Here is a 20,099-nt window from a genome sequence, read left to right on the forward strand (position 1 = left end):
TAAATATGCAAAGAGCCTTTAATGTGCTAACTGTATTTAACTCATCTCCAGTGAACTACTTTAAAATATCCAAACTGATGATGACATGATGAGATTTTTTTTTTTTTTTTTTTTTGAGACAGAGTCTCGCTCTGTCGCCCAGGCCAGTGTGCAGTGGCCAGATCTCAGCTCACTGCAAGCTCCGCCTCCCGGGTTCAAGCGATTCTCCTGCCTCAGCCTCTCTCCCGAGTAGCCGACTACAGGCGCCGGGCCACCGCTGCTTTTGGCTAGTTTTTTTGTATTTTTTTTTAGTAGAGACGGGTTTCACCGTGGTTAGGGCAGGATGGTCTCATCTCTGACCTCGTGATCCGCCTCTCGCCTCTGCCTCCCAAAGTGCAGGATTACAGGTTTGAGCCACTGCGTCTGCCGAGATTTTTAAGCCTTTTTCAGAAAGGCTTATTTTTCAAAAATAAATTTTTGTATTTATATTTTCCCTCACTTTACAGATGCAGCAGCCTGAGAGACAAGTTATTGATGCTGAACGTCAAGCAGAAAAAGCTTTTCAACAGGTAGAGTAAAATTTTAGTTTAAATGTTTTTTCTGCCTCTACTACTCACATAAAGATTGTTTGGCTCATAATGGAAAGACAATCATCAGCCTGCCTCTACATCTTATCATTTAGACTGTTCATAGCTTGATCCATAAAGGAAATGGAGAATCTAACTCTATTTTGTCCATTAACAAATTTTCAAAGGAAAAAAAGGCTGTTTTAGGAAGTTTTATCTTCTGAGAAAACTTTTATGGTAATACTAACTATAATGGTTATGGTAATACTAACTATAACTAAGTTTTGTATATAAATATGTTAGTAGCAGCTTTATTTGTAGTCATAAAGAGTTGGAAATCATATGAATGCCATATTATAGGAGAATGAAAAAGTAAACTATTATCAACTCCATGAACCATTAGACAACCATTAAAATAATTGTTTCTAAGGATATGCATTAATATGTAAAAATGCTTCGAGTTATATTAGGAAAAGTCAAACCTAAGAGTTAAAAAAAAGGCTGGGAGGAAACGCCCCAAAATTTTAATGAAAGTTTAAAATTGTTCGAATTATGGAATCAGGAATTATTTTTTTCCCCTATTTTCTTTTTCTTTCTTTTTTTTTTTTTTTTGAGAGGGAATCTTGCTCTGTGCCCCAGGCTGGAGTACAGTGACGCGATCTTGGCTCACTGCAACCTCTGCCTCCCAGGTTCAAGAGATTCTCCTGCCTCAGTCTCCTGAATAACTGGGATTACAGCTGCACACCACCACATCCGGCTAATTTTTATATTGTTAGTAGAGATGGGGCTTGTTGGCCAGGATGGCCTCAAACTCCTGACCTCAGGTGATCCGCCCATCTTGGCCTACCAAAGTGCTGGGATTACAGGTGTGAGGTATCGTGCCTGGCCCCCTATATTTTCATACTTTGAGTTTTTAAATATAACTTTTGTTTATTAAAAATTTTAAATTTTGTAATGACAGGGTCTCACTGTGTTGTCCAGGATGATCTTGAACTCCTGGCTTCAAGTGATCCTCAATGTCCCAAAGTGTTGGGATTACAGGTGTGAGTTCACTTGCTCAGACAGCTTTTATTATTTTTAAAAGATGTTTTGATAAGTCATATAACCCTTTCTGGGCCTTGCCAGCAGTAAACTGAGCAGTAAAATGATGGGTTTGGACGGGCCCACCCAGCCTTAAAGTTTAATGATTCTAAATCCATAGCTTCTCATTTCATGAAAAGATCTCAGTCATATTCAGTTTAATCAATGAGTTCCAGTGAGTTCTGGTGTTCTGCAGCACTATAGAGTAATATGGTTAACTATAATTTATTGCATATTTACAAAAAGCTAAAAGAGCCAGCTTTCTATATTTTCATAAAGCCAGAAGATTTTGAATGTTCACAACACAAATAAATAATAAATGTTCGAGGTGCTGGACACACTAATTACCTTGATTTGATCATTACACATTGTATACACACATGGAAATATCACTCTGTATCACACAAATATGTACAATTATTTTGTATCAACTAAAAAGGAAAAAAAGGCTTAAATACAAAATTATTTTTCCTAAGAAGCGCATATGAAATTCCTTATGCTTCCTCTAAGTTTGTCATGTTTCCTTCCTTCAACTTGAGTACTACCAAATCTTTTTTCTTCTTAATTTTTATTTTAGAGGGGTAAGGAGTCTGGCAACGAGGCTTTTCCCCTTGCTGCACTGCCATTCTTTCCACTAATTTTGGAAGTTGCAGTATCTGTTTGTTTAGTGGTTTGGCTTTCTGGCTGCTCAAAATTGAAGTCAAGTAAGCCTTCTGAAGGAAATTTATCACTTGTAAATCCTTCAGAAGGACCTCTATATGTGGCAGCCATACCAAGTTTCTCATTTTCTTGCCACTGCCAATTATCTCTCTCTCTCTTTTTTTTTTTTTTTTTAATTGTTGAGGCGGAGTCTTGCTCTGTCCCCCAGGCTGGAATGCAGTGGCCGGATCTCAGCTCACTGCAAGCTCCGCCTCCCGGGTTTATGCCATTCTCCTGCCTCAGCCTCCCAAGTAGCTGGGACTACAGGCGCCTGCCACCTCGCCCGGCAATTTTTTTGTATTTTTTTAGTAGAGACAGGGTTTCACTGTGTTAGCCAGGATGGTCTCGATCTCCTGACCTCGTGATCCGCCCGTCTCGGCCTCCCAAATATATCTCTCTTAATTGTATTTGCTTGACTTACTAGATTTCTTGTTTCACAGCATAGTCACATCTTCCATTTGACAATCAGAATTTCTGTTTCTGCCTCGTTGAAATTTGTGTCCAGGGCCACTTTAGTTGCAATTATTTTTACTACATACACTGGATTTCTAGTTTCTGTTACTGTTGTTCATATGCCAACTGGAAAAGCCACCTGTTCCTTCAGAATGCCAACTGGAATTCCTTCCTGTACCATTATGATTCCAATCTACTGTTCCACTATTTGAATGCCAACCAACTCCAGAATTACTATGGTTGTGAAACCAAGTCGAGGAACCTCCTGCAACACCCTAATGCCACTCAGGACATCCTTTTGGTCCACCACTATTCCTCAAAGAATGCAGAAAGCTGTTTCTCCACGTATTATTAAAGCCATCTTTTTCCCAATTCCAATCCTGCTGTGGAGGTCCAGGGTGATGCCACGCTGGCTGACTGTAACTTTCTCTGTCTTGGTGAGGAATTTGGTGTTCTCAGCTCCATTAGGGTCACCTGTCATCAGAATTTCCTTCTTGGCTGCTACTTGTCGACTTTGTTCTTTCCTTTGTTTTATTAATTGAATGAGTTCCTTGTCAAAATAATCTTCTTCCTCTTCCTCTCCTTTTCCATCATCTTCTCTTTCCTGGGCATCAACGTTATCTTTGTGTAGCTGGCCAGAAATGTGATTAGCATATGCAGAAAGACCCACTTCTGTGGCCCCGCACATTTGACACTCATGACTAGTGCCCCTTTTTGGAGCTGTACACAATGTGACACAATATGCATTTTTGTTCTCCTACCATAGTGATCAGATCTGAAGCACTCAACCAAACCCTCTTACTCCATCAGGCCACTGAGGGCCAGGCAAGGGAGCTCCCTGATGCCCCAGACACCCCATTCAGTTTTGGGTGGGAGAGCCCACTCTGGACCTGCTCCCTACCAGACCCCATCACCCTCAATTTTCATTTTAGATTCAGCGGATACATGAAAGATTTAATTTTATAGAGTAGAGTAAGTACCTAATAGATTTCTAAATAAGCCCAATGTAGCCTAATCTTTGATTTTCTTAATTATGCTTGAAAAGGAAATCTTATAACTTTATTAGGCAAGACTTCAAGCACATACAAGAGTCAAGAAAATAGTATAGTGAACCCCTATCACCCACTTCAACAATTAGTCAAGTCATGGCTCATCTGTACCTCCACCCACTTCCCCTGCCCCCCTCACACTGGACTATTTAGAAGCAAATCCCTGACATGGTATAATTTCATCCACTATTATATACTATACTAATTTAAAACCAAACACTCTTAAAAATCATAACCACAATACCATCATTATACAAAAAAATTACCTATAATTCTTCAGTATATCAAAGATCTAATTAGTATTCAAATTTTTCCAAATAGCTAATAATTGCTTCTGTGTTTTGTTCTTTAATCAAAGTGGAATTCACATAACAAAATTAACTTTTTTTTGGAGACAGAGTCTTACTCTGTGGCCTGGGCTGGAGTGCAGTGGTATGCTGTCAGCTCACTGCCACCTCTGCCTTCTGAGTTCAAGTGATTCTCCTGCCTCAGCCTCCCGAGTAGCTGGGACTACAGGCACCCACCACCACGCCTGGCGAATTTTTTGTATTTTTTAGAGAGATGGGGTTTCACCATATTGGCCAGGCTGGTCTCGAACTCCTGACCTTGTGATCCACCCGCCTCAACCTCCCAAAGTTCTGGGATTACAGGCGTGAGCCACCGCACCCAGCCAAAATTAGCATTTTAAAATGAACAATTCAGTGTTGTATACAATCATCACCTCTATCTAGTTCCAAAATGTTGAAAGGAAACTCATCTCAAAAGGAAACTGTATTCATTAAGCATTTAGTCCCATTTTCCCCTCCGCCTAGCCCCTGGCAACCACCAATCTGCTTTCTGTTGCTATGGATTTACCTATTCTGATATTTCATATAAATGGATTTATATACTATGTGATCTTTTGTGTCTGGCTTCTCTCATTTAGCAGAATGTTTTTGATATTCATCCATGTTGTAGCATGTATCATGCTTTATTCCTCATTATGGCTGAATAATGTTCCATATATATATATACACACACACACACACACACACACAAAATTTGTTTATCCATTTGTCTTTTTATGGACATTGTCTTTTTATGAACTTTCACTGTCCTCAATGTTTCCCGTGCCCTACCTATTCTACCTTTTCATCTTTTTACTATTGTGACTAGTGCTGTTAAGAACATACATGTATTTGTTTGAGTACCCCTTTTTAATTCTTTTATTTATATACCCTTTTTTTTTTTTTTTTTTGAGATGGAGTTTCGCTCTTGTTGCCCAGGCTGGAGTGCAATGGCACGATCTTGGCTCACTGCAACCTCCGCCTCCCAGGTTCAAGCGATTCTCCTGCCTCAGCCTCCCGAGTAGCTGGAGTTACAGGCATGCGCCACCATGCCTGGCTCATTTTGTATTTTTAGTAGAGATGGGGTTTCTCTGTGTTGGTCAGGCTGGTCTTGAACTCCCGATTTCAGGTGATCTGCCCACCTTGGGCCTCCCAAAGTGCTGGGGTTACAGGTGTGAGCCACCTCGCCTGGCCCTCTTTTTTTTGTTTTTAATAGTTGATTTGTTCAAATTGGGATCTAAACTAGATTGACACATTTCATTTGATTCTTAAACTCTTTTAATCTATAGGATCTTTTTCCCTTTTTTCCTTCTTTTTTTTCTTTCAATTTATTTGTATGGGTTAATTTGTTCTCTAAAGCTTTCCACATTCTGGAGTTTGCCAATTGCATACCTATGATGTGATTTAACAAGCTCCTCTACCCCTGTATTTCCTGTAAAATATAGTTAGATCTAAAATTTTGACCTTTTTTCTTTCTCTCTTTTCAAGACTACTTCTTGGGTGATATTGTTGACTTCCGCCAGAAGGTATATAATAATGTCTAGTTATCTCTCTCTCTCTTTTTTTTTTTTGGTGGTATTAGTAGCCATTGATTACTTTGTTTAAATGAATGATTTCATCAGGGAGGTTATTGCTTTTTTAAAAATAGACTTTAATATTTAGAGAAGTTTTAGATTTATAGCAAAATTGATGGTATATGAAGTACAGAGCTTTCATATATCCTCTCCCCTCCAACACACGTTCAAGCTTTCTTCACCGTCAGCATCCAACACCAGAGTGGTACATTTATTACAACTGATGAACCAACACTGACACATCATTATCACCCAAAGCCCATAGTTTACATTAGTGTTTACTCTTGCTGTTTTGTGTTCTATGGATTTTGACAAATGTTTTATGATGTGTATCCTCTTCGATAGTATCATATAGGATAGTTTCACTGCCCTTAATGTCTCCTGTGCTCTACCTATTCAGTCCTTCCCTCCTCTTACATCCCGGGAAACCACTGATCTTTTTACTGATTTAATCATTTTGCCTTTTCCAGAATGTCATATAGTTAGAATCAGACAGTATACAGCCTTTTCAGATTGGCTTCATTTTCACTTAGTGGTATGCATTAAGGTTTCTCCATGACTTTTCAATTAGCATTCTTTTCAACACTAACTTATCCAGAATGGCTAAAATTAAAAGAACAACAATGAAGTGTTGGCAAGGAGATGGAACAACTGGAATTTTCATACACTTCCAGTAGTAATGCAACTTCGTACATTTATTCACTTTGGAAAGCTGTTTGGTAACATCTACTAAAGTAAACATTTGCCAGCCTGTGACCCAGCAATTCTACTCCTAGGTGTATACCAAGAAAAATAGGAACACGTATTCACCAAAATATAGGTATATGGACATGTGAAGCAACTTTATTCATAACAGCCCTAAGCTGAAAACAAGCAAATCATTTCACCACAAAAGACACATGCACTTCTATGTTTATCACAGTGCAATTCACAATAGCAAAGACATGGAATCAACCAAGGTGCCCATCAATGGTGGGTTAGATAAAGAAAATGTGGTATATATACACCAGAGAATACTACACTGCCATACAAAAGAATGAGATCGTGTCCTTTGTAGCAACATGGATGCAATTGGAGGTCATTATCCTAAGAGAATTAATGCAGGAACTGAAAACCAAATACCACATGCTCTCACTTATAAGTGGGAGCTAAACATTAAATACACAAAAGATGCCATTTCCACAGTTTGAATCTATCTTGATCAGAATTCTTTTGACATCTAATAATGATCCCTGCCTAGAAAAATAAACAAGTTTTTCTTATTGTGAAATGCCCAATAAGTCTTACCAAGATAGGAGAAGATAAATGTAGGATATAACATGAGGGAAAGCCAATCTAAGACAACTGTAGAAATTGCTAAGAAAATTATGGGCAGGGCACATTTCAAGGTTAATTCCAACCCAGCTCTTCTCCAGGATTCCTAGAGGACAGTTATTTCAATTAGCATACAATGGTATTCTAGACATATAGAATTAAAGTCCAGAGTTTGGAATAAGCAGTTAATTTTTCTTTTTTTGAGACAGGGTCTCACTATATGCCCAGGCTGAAATGCAGCAGTGCGACCATGGCTCGTTGTAGCCTTAACTTCCCAGGCTCAAGCAATCCTCCTGCCTCAGCCTGCCAAGTAGCTGGGACTACAGTTATGTGCCACCACACCCAGCTAATTTTAAATTGTTTGTAGAGATGGAGCCTCATTGTGTTACCAGGGCTGGTCTCAAACTCCTGGGCTCAAGTGATCCTCCTGTCTCGGCCTCCCAAAGTGTTGGAATTACAGGCGTGAGCTGCAAACTTGGCCTTTTAAAAATTTTGTTGTTGTTGATTTTTTTTCTCCTCTTCCTCCTTCTCCTCCCACCTCTTCCTCTTTTTTCTTTTTTGAAGGGGAAGGATGAAGACAGGAGAGGAATATGAAACCTGTTTGGCAAGGTAAAGTCTGTACAGCCAAAGAGAAATCAAGGTGAATTCATGTTTCTCTGCCTTGGGAACAAACTTAAAATTTTAGCTGGATTTAAATCTAAACTCTCCCACTTAGTTGACTGAAAAAGCTTTTTAGTTTCTTCAAGTCTTAGTTGTGTCACTTATGGAAAAGAGCTAATATTTGCAGAGCTCATAGTCTCTTTATATTGTGCAGAGGTGTACAACACAGTGATTAAGAACACAGACTTGAGCCAAACTGTCTGGGTTCAAAGTCTGTCTCCATCTCTTATCACCTTTTCAACTTGGGCCTCAGCTTTCTATCTGTACAATGTAGTACTATCTAATACCTAGCTCGTAGGATTTTGGGGAAATTGAATAGTTACTATGAGTAAAGTACTTGGAATATTTCCTGCCACATAGAAGTGTTATTTAGCCATTATGAAAATTGACTCTGATTTAAGTAAAGTGCCTGGCATGCAGTCAGCCCTTAATAAATGGTGGTGGTGGTAGAAGTACGATTAGTAATGTGAGGATCTATGCTGTGCCTGTGTTTTAATACTCTTTGGCTGATAGTACCAAGTAGTGATATTCCCACTTACATGTCTACAAAGGCAATAATTAACAGCAAAATCATAGAAGCCTACTTAAATTCTGTGAAAGAAGTGCAGCATTCTCTGTCACTGCATGCCAGATATCTTAGTCTTTTTCTGCAGAGGTGCACCGAGCCGTTTATGCATGTTCCTGTTCAGTCATGCACCTTGCAGCACACATTTGTTGGCTTTGTCTGCCTCTCTGACTTTCACCACTAAAAACAGTACTCAGCTGAAACCAGCTCAACTCTATACTTTAGCATTGTACATTTTTCTCTTTGTATATTAATGAATGGCATCACTTCTGTATCAATTAATGAAGTTGTCTGCAGAAAAAGTCACACATTTGCCAGATAAATCTTATACTTAATTTTCTAGTACATCCCCTTTCCCTCCCCTCCCTTCCCTCCCCTTCCCTTCCCTTCCCTTCTTTTCTCCTTCCCTTCTTTTCCTCTTCCTTTCCCTTCCCTTCTTTTTCCTTCATTGTCTTGTGTTTTCTGACTTTGGCCTTCCTAGTAGCATCTCTCTTTACCTCTGTACCCTGGCTGTCTCTATATGTCTCTCTATCTGTTCTTCCCTATCTTTCCCTTCCCTTCCTTTCTCTCCTTTAACTGCCCATATTATGGGAAAAAGAGAAAGAAATTGAGGATGGTTTTGTTTTGCCTTAATTTAAAATTCTTTTTTTTTTTTTTTTTTTTTTTTTTTGAGATGGAGTCTTGCTGTGTCGCCCGGGCTGGAGTGCAGTGGCCGGATCTCAGCTCACTGCAAGCTCCGCCTCCCGGGTTTACGCCATTCTCCTGCCTCAGCCTCCCGAGTAGCTGGGACTACAGGCGCCCGCCACCTCGCCCGGCTAGTTTTTTGTATTTTTAGTAGAGACGGGGTTTCACCGTGTTAGCCAGGATGGTCTCGATCTCCTGACCTCGTGATCCGCCCGTCTCGGCCTCCCAAAGTGCTGGGATTAATTCATAATACGTTGGCAAATTTCTTTGTTTGTGAAAATTAAACTAAATTAAGTATTTTTTATTTGTGATTTTCAACTATCTATGCCCCACCCCCAGCACTGCTCTGCTCCGATTCCTTGGGTCTTACGAGATCCAGTGAGGATTCTTTAAAAAAGGATCCTTGTTCCCGATTCAAGGGAAGCAAACCACAGAGGTTTGTTGTCATCCGGGCCAACCACTGGTCTTGGTAAGTTTGACAGGAAGGACTTCTCTCCTTTGAAGTTGTTCTTTGAGGATGTTGAGTATAAAGTTATTTAATTCTATGTGCTACATCTTTAAGCAAAAAGACACCAGGATTGGTTATTTTAGACATACTGCTACCCCCATCACCAAAAAAAAAAAAAAAAAAAAAAAAAAAAAAAAAAAGAGAGAGAGAATTACAAATCTCTCAGAGTTTCTGTAAGTTAGCAAAACCTGTAGGCATTTCTTTTTGTCATACTTTAAATTTATTTAGTGCATATGTTGTTACACTTCAGAAGGACTTTTTTTCTTTACGTTACCTCATAATCTAAAAGTTGACAGGAAATACAGAGAGCAGATGAATTCTCATGCACTGATGAGGTCACCTTTTTGGCCTTTACAAGACTAAGTGTTAATAACTCAGAGTAACTCAATCCTTTGCTATCTTTAACAATTTCCATGGGACTGTGGCCTATCTGATGTTTATGTTGCTTAAATCAGCTTGCCTTTTCTCATTTCACCATGTCCTAAGACTCAAACAACTGTATTTATCTTAACCAAAAAGGAATGTTTTGCCACTAAAAGCAGTACTCAGCTAAAACCAGGTCAACTCTATAGTTTAGCTTTGTACATTTTTCTCTTTGTTTATCAATGAATGGCATCACTTCACTTCTGTAATAATTAACTAAATTGTCTGCAGAAAAAAGTCACAGATAAATATTTTATTGCCAAATAAATCTTGGTAATCTTTATACTTAATGTTCTAGTACATCTTTTTTTTGTTTGTTTGTCTTTTGAGACAGGGTCTTGCTCTGTCAGCCAGGCTGGAGTACAGTGGTGCGATCTCAGTTCACTGCAACTTCTGTTTCCTGTGCTCAAGCAATCCTCCCACCCCAGCCTCTGGAGTAGCTAGGACTGCAGGCATGTGCCACCACATCCATTTAATTTTTTTTTTAACCTTTTTGTTGTTGTTGTTGAGATGGTGTCTCACCATATTGCCCAGTGTAGTTTCGAACTCATCAGCTCAAGCAATCCTCCAGCCTCAGCCTCCCAAAGTGCTGGGATTACTGGCATGAGCCACCACACCTGGCCCTAGTGTATCCTTGTTGTTGTTCACAAGTTTTGAAAGCAATATGATCAAATCAACCCAGTTCTACTTATGAGTACTCCTGTGAGATAGAAAAGCAGCAAAGAGCATATTTGGAAAATACTGACATATAGGATTCATTCCCAAGTATCTGATTAGGTGAATACCTTAATATATTACATTTATTTATGCTAACCAAAGAAGGGTAGATTATTGCCCTATAAAAGTATGTGTGTTTTTATTTTATCCTTTGGGGCTTGATCTCTTGCCTGTGTGTGATTCAGGCATGGTGGCAGCATTTAAAGTTGCCTCTGACCATTCTAACACATGAGCTAATCTTGCCTTACTGTAAAGTTAGTTCTTAGTATTATTATGATGATGATTATTATCATTATTGAGACTGAGTCTCACTCTGTCACCCAGGCTGGAGTGCAGTGGCGTGATCTTGGCTCACCACAACCTCTGCCTCTTGGGTTCAAGAATTTCTCCTGCCTCTGCCTCCGGAGTAACTGGGATTACAAGCGCATGCCACGATGCCTGGCTAATTTTTGTGTTTATAGTCTAGATGGTGTTTCACCATGTTGTTCAGGCTGGTCTCAAACTCCTGACCTCAGGTGATCCGCCTGCCTTGGCCTCTCCAAGTGTTGGAATTACAGGCATGAGCCACCATGCCCAGCCTGAAGTCATTTTTGACTCTTAATAAATCCATGCTGCTCAGTCATTCTAATATCCATGACCTTGTAATGGATATTACATTGCAATGCTTTGCTATATGAGGCCCAACCTTCATTACATGGAAAGCAAATTATTTAATGATCTTGATTTTCAACTTCTGCAAGAAAAATCCTACTTTATAATCATGGAGTACTACGCCAAAATAATTGTGTTGTGAATGTGATTCGAATGATTAATTAATTTGCAGTAAACATATAAAAATTGTAATCAACTTGCTGATTTCCTTGATAACATGTCAGTAAATTTTGACACATTCTTGAGTTCAAGTTTTCTAAGGTTTAAAAAAATATTTTATGAACATGTGCCCTTCCCTTTCTTATGAGATCCCATCCAAGTAGTGTAGCATGACATGCAAAGATCTGTGTGTCCCTCTCCTTATTTGCAGCCTTATATCTGGCCATGTCCCCCATTCTCATATATATATATGAGAATGTATATGTATATACATTTTTAAATGTGTGTATATATACACATTTATATATATATACACATTTAAAAATAATTTTAACTGTTATTTTAGACTCAGAGGGTACATGTGCAGGTTTGTTACATGATTATATTGCGTGATGCTGAGGTTTGGGATATGGATGATTTCATCACCCAGGCAGTGAACATAGTCCCAATAGTTTTTCAGCCCATGTCCCCATCTCTTGCTCCCTGTCTCATAGTCCTCAGTGTCTGTTGTTCCAGTCTTTATGCCCTTGGGTGTTTAATGTTTAGCTCCCACTTATAAGTGAGAGCATGTGGTATTTGGTTTTCAGTTCCTGCATTAATTCTCTTAGGATAATGACCTCCAGTTGCATCCATGTTGCTACAAAGGACATGATCTCATTCTTTTGTATGGCAGTGTAGTATTCTCTGGTGTATATATACCACATTTTCTTTATCTAACCCACCATTGATGGGCACCTTGGTTGATTCCATGTCTTTGCTATTGTGAATTGCACTGTGATAAACATAGAAGTGCATGTGTCTTTTTTGGTAGAACAGTTTATTTTCCTTTGACTATATACCCAGTAACTGGATTGCTGGGTCAAATGGTACTTCTGTTTCTTTGAGAAACCTCCAACTGCTTTTTATAGTGGCTGAACTAATTTACATTCCCACCGACAGTGTATAAGTGTTCCTATTTCGCCACAGCATTGCCAGCACCTGTTATTTTTTAATTTTTTAATAATAGCCATTCTGACTGGTGTGAAATGGTATCTCATTATGGTTTTGAACTGCATTTCTCTGATGATTAGTAATGATGAGCATTTTTTCTTATGTTTCTTGGTTGCTTGTATGTCTTCTTTTTTTTTTATTTAAGTATTTTTTTCGAGACAGGGTCTTTCTCTGTTGCCCAGGCTGGAGTGCAGCGGCATGATCATGGCTCACTTGCAGCCTTGACCTCCCAGGCTCAAGTGATCCTCTCACTTCAGCCTTTTGAGTAGCGGGGACCACAGGCATGTGCCACTACACTCAGCTAATATTTTAGAAATTTTTTGTAGAGATGCGTTCTCACTGTGTTGCCCAGGCTGGTCTCAAACTCCTGGGCTCAAGCTGTCCTCCCTCCTCGGCCTCCCAAAGTGTTGGGACTATAAGCATGAGCCACCACACCCACCCAGCCTGTATCTTCTTTTGAGAAGTGTCTGTTCATGTCCTTTGCCCATAGCTTCTGCACAGCAAAAGAAACTATCAACAGAGTAAACATACAGCCTACAGAATGGGAGAAAATATTCACAAACTGTGCATCCAACAATGGTCTAATATCTAGAATCTATAAGGAAGTTGTTATTGTTTGAATCTGAACAATCTAAACAAATCAACAAGTAAATTTTAAGTAACTGGAAAGTAGTCTGGGATTTAAAATACTCCGAACAATCTATTTTGTCATTCTGCTTGGAAACAATCAGGAATCTTTGTCATGCCATAGCAATTTATATATAGAAATAGAAACTTTTAATTCCCTCTCAAAAATACAGTCACATCTCGATTATGTATAGTGGACAGGAATAAGGTTAGAAGTGGGAAGAAGGAAATAGCGATATGGATAATTACAATGGGAGTAATATTTGCAGCTCCTGCTTTCTCCTATGGGAAATAGCACTGGAAGCTGTACTGGGATCCCCAACAGTACTCTTGGGTTCTGTGATTTGCTAGAATGACTCATGGGACTCATGGGACTGTTTTGCTCACGGTCACCATTTATTACAGTGAAAAGATACAGATTAAAATCAACAAAGGAAAAGGGCACATAGAGTGGTGTCCTGGAGAAATCAGATATGAGCTTCCAGTTGTCTTTCTGCTGTGGAGTTGCACAGGGATGCACTTAATCCTTCCATCAATGTGTGACAAAATGTATGAAATATTGCCAACAAATAAGCTTACTCAAGCCTTGGTGTCCTGGATTTTGATTAGAGGTCGGTCATGTAGGCCTGAAATATCCACTTGACTGTTCTTAGTCAGTCTCCAGCCCACCCAGTGGTCAAACTGATACATTTTGGCCCAGGACCCCAGGCGAACAAAAAAACAGGCATTTACCATAAGTCACACAATTAACATAAACTATGTGGTATGGCCCAAGATCTCAACTGTATTAATACAAGGGCAGCCTGAACAGTCAAGATATTCCAGGGCATCAGATGTTGTCTCCCAAGAGCCAGTGAAGGACCAGTCCTTTCTTTGGAATGTGGAGGATCTGTGCACCCTAAGTCTACTGAGTTAACCCTTTGCTGAACAGGAATTTAGGGACCTTGGGATCAAGAATGTTTGGGGGAAGTAGGTGAGGAGTGCGCTGAGGTGGGTGGATACAACCAGAGGCTCTCCTAGAAGTAAAGAAGCAAAGTAGCCTAAAAACCCAAAGCATTCCACACTGGAGGCTATCCTTGTATACACATTTGTGAGAGTTTATTTAACAACCAATTTGAATTCACAGGTGTTTGTTATTGGCCAGTCTCTGAATAGTTAAAATTCTTAAATGGTTCTGGTTAAATGAATGGAAAAACAAGTGACCTGTTTTCCATATGGTTGTGGTGCGATGTTTTAAAAGGCATCTTGGCTTTTCTGTGGACCTCCTAGCTTTTCTGTAGACCTCTTATTCATATTAATTACTAAGGAAGGCTGAATCCTGTCTACAGAACTTGGTCTTAATAGGACCAGTTGGTAAGTAGGTTGCTTGTAACTACTTTGTGGTCTCTCTCTCTAAGAGATTTTGCCCCTTTTGCCAATATTTTTCTTGCCTAGGAAAGTTGTTTGTCTAAAAGTAATGGTCGAACTAAAGAGCTTCAGACGGGAAGGATGCATCCAAGGAGCTCTGTAGCATTCATTCATGTAATAACAACTTCCAAATTGAATGTGTTATTCAGGGTAAAAGAATAGTTCCAAACCATAGTTTTCCAGGACTATAGACCTTTCCTAAGCAATAATAGGACTATTTTGTGTGGCTACCCAATGTCCGTAGGGTGGCTTGCTTTAACTTAATAAAGGGACACTAGATGTAGGTCTGGTCGCATTTATTTTTATTCTTACTCAGTTACTTTTGTTTTTCTTGAAGTTTACTTCTATTAATCTGTGCCCAGAGGAGAACTACCATTTTGGACTTGGGTTCTGCTCTTCTCTCCCTGCTTCCTCAGCTTCAGAATGCCATATGTGCAACTGGCTATACCATCTTAAGATTACTGTCCAGCTCTCTGTCCTGCTCGGGTGGTTTTGCATGACATCATCTCTGATGCAGACCTTTGTCCTTGATACAGATCTTTGTCCTTCAGCTCATGCAGAAAGCCCACTATATTACTTAGAATCTAAGGTAGCTTAAATTATCATTTGGATAGTGGAATACATTTTTTTCTTCTTCTTCTTCTTTTTTTTAATCTGCTTTTATTTTCCTAGTTTCCAGCCATGTGGTTGGTATTTAAATAGAACAGTTTTGGCATCCGAGTTGGTTTACATTTATGCAGTGAACCCACTGCATTCATGGTTAAAAAAAGGAAACCTGGCATTCATGGTTAAAAAAAGAAATCCAAACTAATCTTTATACCTTTCAGGAGAAAATCCTCATTAGTCAAATATTTTTTAGCTTTAAGTAAGGATTCCTTGTGACTTTTCAGAAGTGTTTTTAATAATTTCAGATTTTCATCTTAACTGTCATCTTTAATTTCTCAAATGCTTTCACATTATTTTTTTCTCTTTGCCTGTATAATCTGAAACATTGCTAAAATTATATTCTTACCTATTTGGAGTATATAGAATGAAAGTTTTAATATTGTATACAGTCCCCAATATTTTATTTTCCTTCATACTACCATTAACATCTCAAACATCTCTTACTTGGATCTCCTTGTGAAGTTTCTGCTGAGGCATCCAATCAACTCAACCATCTACAATCAAGGATCAAGTTTGTGAGTCAAAGTGAGAACTAAAGGAGAGAAAAGTGAGAACTAAAAGGTGTTGATAGGAAAATCTAAACTTTACTATGAGTTGAATAGACTTATATAATCCATGTAGGTTGGCAAACACAATATGCAGATATGCCTTTCTGAGATTTTATATGCCTGGATGTGTTTTGCAGAAGATCCAAGCAGGGCCAATCTATCTTAGATATTAAACTTGCAGCACCACTCAACCTCCAGTCACACACTCAGTCTCTTTTACCCTGTTCTATTTTTTTCCCACTACCCTTATTTTTTACCCTAAGAGGCAGGATTTTTTGCCTCTTAGCTTAGCTGGATCTGGGTTCTTGTCTCATGACCAGGAAGAAGTAGTCGCATGGACACTCAAAGAATGAGCAAGGCAGGAGGTTTCATTGAGTGAGGAGCAGCTTTTAGTGCAGAGGGGACAGGGGTGGGGGTGGTCCCCCTACCCGAAGCAGGAGAGTTCCCAATATGGCTGAGCCTGGGGCTTTTTATGGGCTCAGAATAGGGAGTGCGTACTGACTGGCTTGCGAGTATGCAAAAAAGGTTAAAGTAAAGACATTACTCAAAAGTGGGCATGATAGTGTAGAAAACCAATTAGGAAAGGATAGGTATATGTAAAATAGGTGGAGGATGGGGATCAATCGAAAGAAAGTGCGCCAAACAGGAAGGCAGGTTCTCAGTCTGGTTCAAGGATTTACCCCGGACTGTTTCCAGCTTGAAGGTTGGATATTTCACTGGGGACCTGCCCCATCTGCCTAGGCATTTGTCTGCCTCCTGCCTCTATCATTATCACCTGAGTAATGTAGTGTACTCTTCTTTTTTTTAAACATTTATTATATTTGTGATCTCTCTCACCCACTAGAATGTAATTTCTCAAGCTCCTGGACTCAAACTGTCTGCCTGCCTCGGCCTCCCAAAGTGCTGGGATTACGGGTGTGAGCCACTGTGCCAGGTCTAGAATGTAATTTCTATGCAGGCAGAGATGTGGGGGTCTAGTTTATTCACTGATGCTTTCTCAGGGCCTGGAATAAGTCGGGCACTTGGCAGGTTTTCCCTGAATATTTGTTAAATGAATGAATCAAGAAGCCCTCAGTGAGTCCTACCTATATCTAGACTCTAATACATTTTTATTTTTTATGATTCCATCATTTGGGGCTTTAAGCTTCTTCCCCCACGCCCCTTTCCATAGTGTATATGCTTCTTTTTCACCTAAGTTCAAGTTTTTTCCCATAATACATTATTATACCAGGCCATCCAGTCTGGGTCTCATCTCACCACTCATCTTTCTTAATTTATACTTTGTTTAAAATATGAAAAAATGAGGGCTGGAAACTTCCTGTTTCTATACTCATATAACACTTTGCTTATTGTCATTGCTCTAGGAAACATGTACATTACTTTATATGATAGCAATATTCTGAGAATTTCTTATGTTTGTATGTACCTCAAAGGTAACACCACTTGGTGAAATAGGCTTCAGACTTTATAATCATTAAACACATTAAACCTTGCTGTTTAATGTTTTCCTTTTTGAAGTCTTTTAGGAATCTATATAATATTAAGGTAAAATTCTAGGTTTAATACTGTGATAACCTAAGTACACACACAATTTTAATATTTTATCCTTTGAATTTAGGTACAAGTTATGGAAGATAAATTAAAAGCAGCTAATATTCAAACCAGTGAATCAGAGACAAGATTATATAATAAATGTCAAGATCTGGAGTCGCTAATACAGGAAAAAGATGACATCATTCAAAACTTGGAATTGCAACTTGAAGAGCAGGTTAGGAAGAATTTGATAAAGAGTTCTAAGTGTGTGCACTCATTTGTGCATAATCACAAAGATTAAAAAGAGAGAGCCTAAATTTCTATATTTGGGGAGGAATCTTGCTTATTCGGTCAACCCATAGGATTGCATCACATTTATTGGTGAAAGGTGCAAGTAAAATGGCATTCCTTTAAGTTCAGAGTGATTCCAGGCAAGATCTAACGCTTTTTGGATGTGAGAATGCTCCTTAATATTCAAACATTTGAGTTTATTTATTTATTTCAGATAGAGTCTCGCTCTGTCAACCAAACTGGAGTGCAGCGGCTCGATCTCAGCTTACTGCAACCTCCGCAACCCCCCCGCCGCCAGGTTCAAGCGATTCTTGTGCCTCAGCCTCCCGAGTAGCTGGGTCTACGGGCATACACCACAATGCCCAGCTAATTTTTGTATTTTGTTTTTCAATAGAGACAGGGTTTTGCCATGTTGGCCAGTCTGGTCTTGAACTCCTGACCTCAGGTGATCCGCCCACCTCAGCCTCCCAACCTGCTGGGATTATAGGCGCCAGCCACCATGCCCGGCCAAACGTTAGAGTTTAAATGTAGTATTTAAGTTGGGAGCATCTGGTTATCAGCAGGTATGTCTGTAAATTGTTTGCAACCAATCTTTGCTTCAGACTGTTAGTGTTGGAAATGTTCATAGAACATTACATTTTAAATATTTATATTTGATGCCAATCCTTCTGCTTAGAAACGTGTATACCATTTTTGAACCACTTTATTGGAATCAAGTAATCTAGTTTAAAAAATGTACTACTCATGCCTGTAATCCCAGCACTTTGGGAGGCTGAGGTGGGCGGATCATGAGGTCAGGAGATCAAGACCATCCTGGCTAACACGGTGAAACCCCGTCTCTACTAAAAATACAAAAAATTAACCGGGCGTGGTGGCGGGCACCTGTAGTCCCAGCTATTTGGGAGACTGAGGCAGGAGAATGGCGTGAACCTGGGAGGCGGAACTTGCAGTGAGCCGAGGTCAAGCCACTGCACTCCAGCCTGGGCGAGAGAGTGAGACTCCGTCTCAAAAAAAAAAAAAATAATAATAATAATAATAATAATGTATTAGGAAAAAATTGCTTTAGGGTTATGTACTTAATGGTCACTTAACATCATTTAAATATGACCACTATGAAATCGTTTTGTTAAATGTGTTGTTTATTTTCAGCATTTTTTTTTCCCATTTCTTGATAAAGACCAGTGTTTCTTTAGGTCAGTGGTTTTCAGCTTTCTACCACCCCTAGACCCTGCCTATTGTGATTTATTTGGTAGTCACATTCTCAGTAGTTTTGTGACCATAGCCAGATTTTAAGGCTGGTAAATGAGAGCTAGAATTTCACTATGTTTATTTTTCTTGGATCTTTGAAAGCTAGTATTTGAGGGGGAAAAAAAAGCCATGCCCCAAAGGAGAGTCTTATTCTCTTCTCCCCAACGTGGTTGACCCCTGTGCTACTGCTCTAAATCCTAGAACATTTCCAGAAAATGGCTTATTTTGTTGATAAATTCAGTGGATTGACTTCAGTGTATGATCTTTCAGAGAAAGAGAATAGCGGTTGCTAAAACTAGTAATACGTGCATATGGCTTTGTGGTTTCTTTTTGTATTTACTGAATAATTTTTTCTTTTAAAAATTTATTTGGTAATTTGAAAGTATATATAGTAACTTGGAAACAAGTTTTAAGTGGATTTGCTTTGTATATTTATGGTATAACATTTCCAGACCATTGCATTTATGTTTGAACTAAACAAATTGCTATTGTTATTTCAGAAACAAATAAGAATACAAGAAGCTAAAATAATAGAAGAGAAAGCAGCTAAGATCAAAGAATGGGTAACAGTTAAATTAAATGAGGTATTTATTGCTATATGTTTTCCTTTTCTTTACCTTTTACTTCTTTTGAATTGATACATCATCAGAATATATGATTACACTGAGTAAAACAAAAAATTTTGATTGGTTGGTGATACTGTTGTCTTTTGATAAACTTGAGATATAAGTAGCTTTCGTTTTAATATCCAGTGTATTTTTAAAATTAAACATATTAATAGACTCATGATGATGTATAATAAACTGTAAATAACTTTATTCTGATAAGTTAATTTTAGTTCTGATTAATTTCAAATAATAATAGGACATATGTCTATATCTCATAAAATTAATGCATTTGGTAGCTGAGAAGCACACTTTTTCATTTTTATGGCAGTTTAAAGCTGAAATTGTTTCCTTTAAAATAATTTTACAGTGGAAAAGGCATAAGGGGTGAAAACATTTAAAACTCTTAGTTCTGAAAAATGTAAATATTGATACCATAATTATCTAGGTTGATAGCCTATTCTGATAAATTAATCTGATATTTGTTTATCATTTCCTTTGTATTTTGCTTACACATGTAGAGAAACTAAATATTAACATTTTCTAATATTATAATTTATTAGTACATTTTTATAATGTTATCTCTTTGTGAAAAGAATACCATTGTGTTCTTTTAGCTGGAACTGGAGAATCAGAATCTTCGTTTGATCAACCAAAACCAAACTGAAGAGATAAGAACAATGCAGTCGAAACTACAAGGTACAAATACTTTACTAAGATAGCTTAGTTGGATTTATTTGACTATATAGGCTTTTACTTTTTTTGATGTTTTAAAGA

At 38.5% G+C, this 20,099-nt stretch overlaps 1 protein-coding gene across 4 annotated transcripts in view; it reads left to right on the forward strand.

The window, feature by feature from the left end:
- PLEKHH2 (pleckstrin homology, MyTH4 and FERM domain containing H2) overlaps positions 1-20,099 on the forward strand; it is a 124,969-nt gene that overhangs the window by 33,037 nt on the left and 71,833 nt on the right. For 2 of the 4 annotated variants that reach the window (XM_031655126.1, XM_021924790.2), the window contains exons 3-6: positions 486-548; positions 17,264-17,413; positions 19,218-19,301; positions 19,940-20,021. In XM_031655126.1, coding sequence (XP_031510986.1) covers positions 486-548; positions 17,264-17,413; positions 19,218-19,301; positions 19,940-20,021 — 379 coding nt within the window. Of the gene's footprint in view, positions 1-485; positions 549-17,263; positions 17,414-17,911; positions 18,033-19,217; positions 19,302-19,939; positions 20,022-20,099 lie in introns of those variants that run through there. The other 2 variants (XM_021924791.2, XM_021924792.2) reach the window with 2 other exon arrangements.

Source organism: Papio anubis, chromosome 14, assembly GCF_008728515.1.
Source record: "Papio anubis isolate 15944 chromosome 14, Panubis1.0, whole genome shotgun sequence".
NCBI lineage: Eukaryota > Metazoa > Chordata > Mammalia > Primates > Cercopithecidae > Papio > Papio anubis.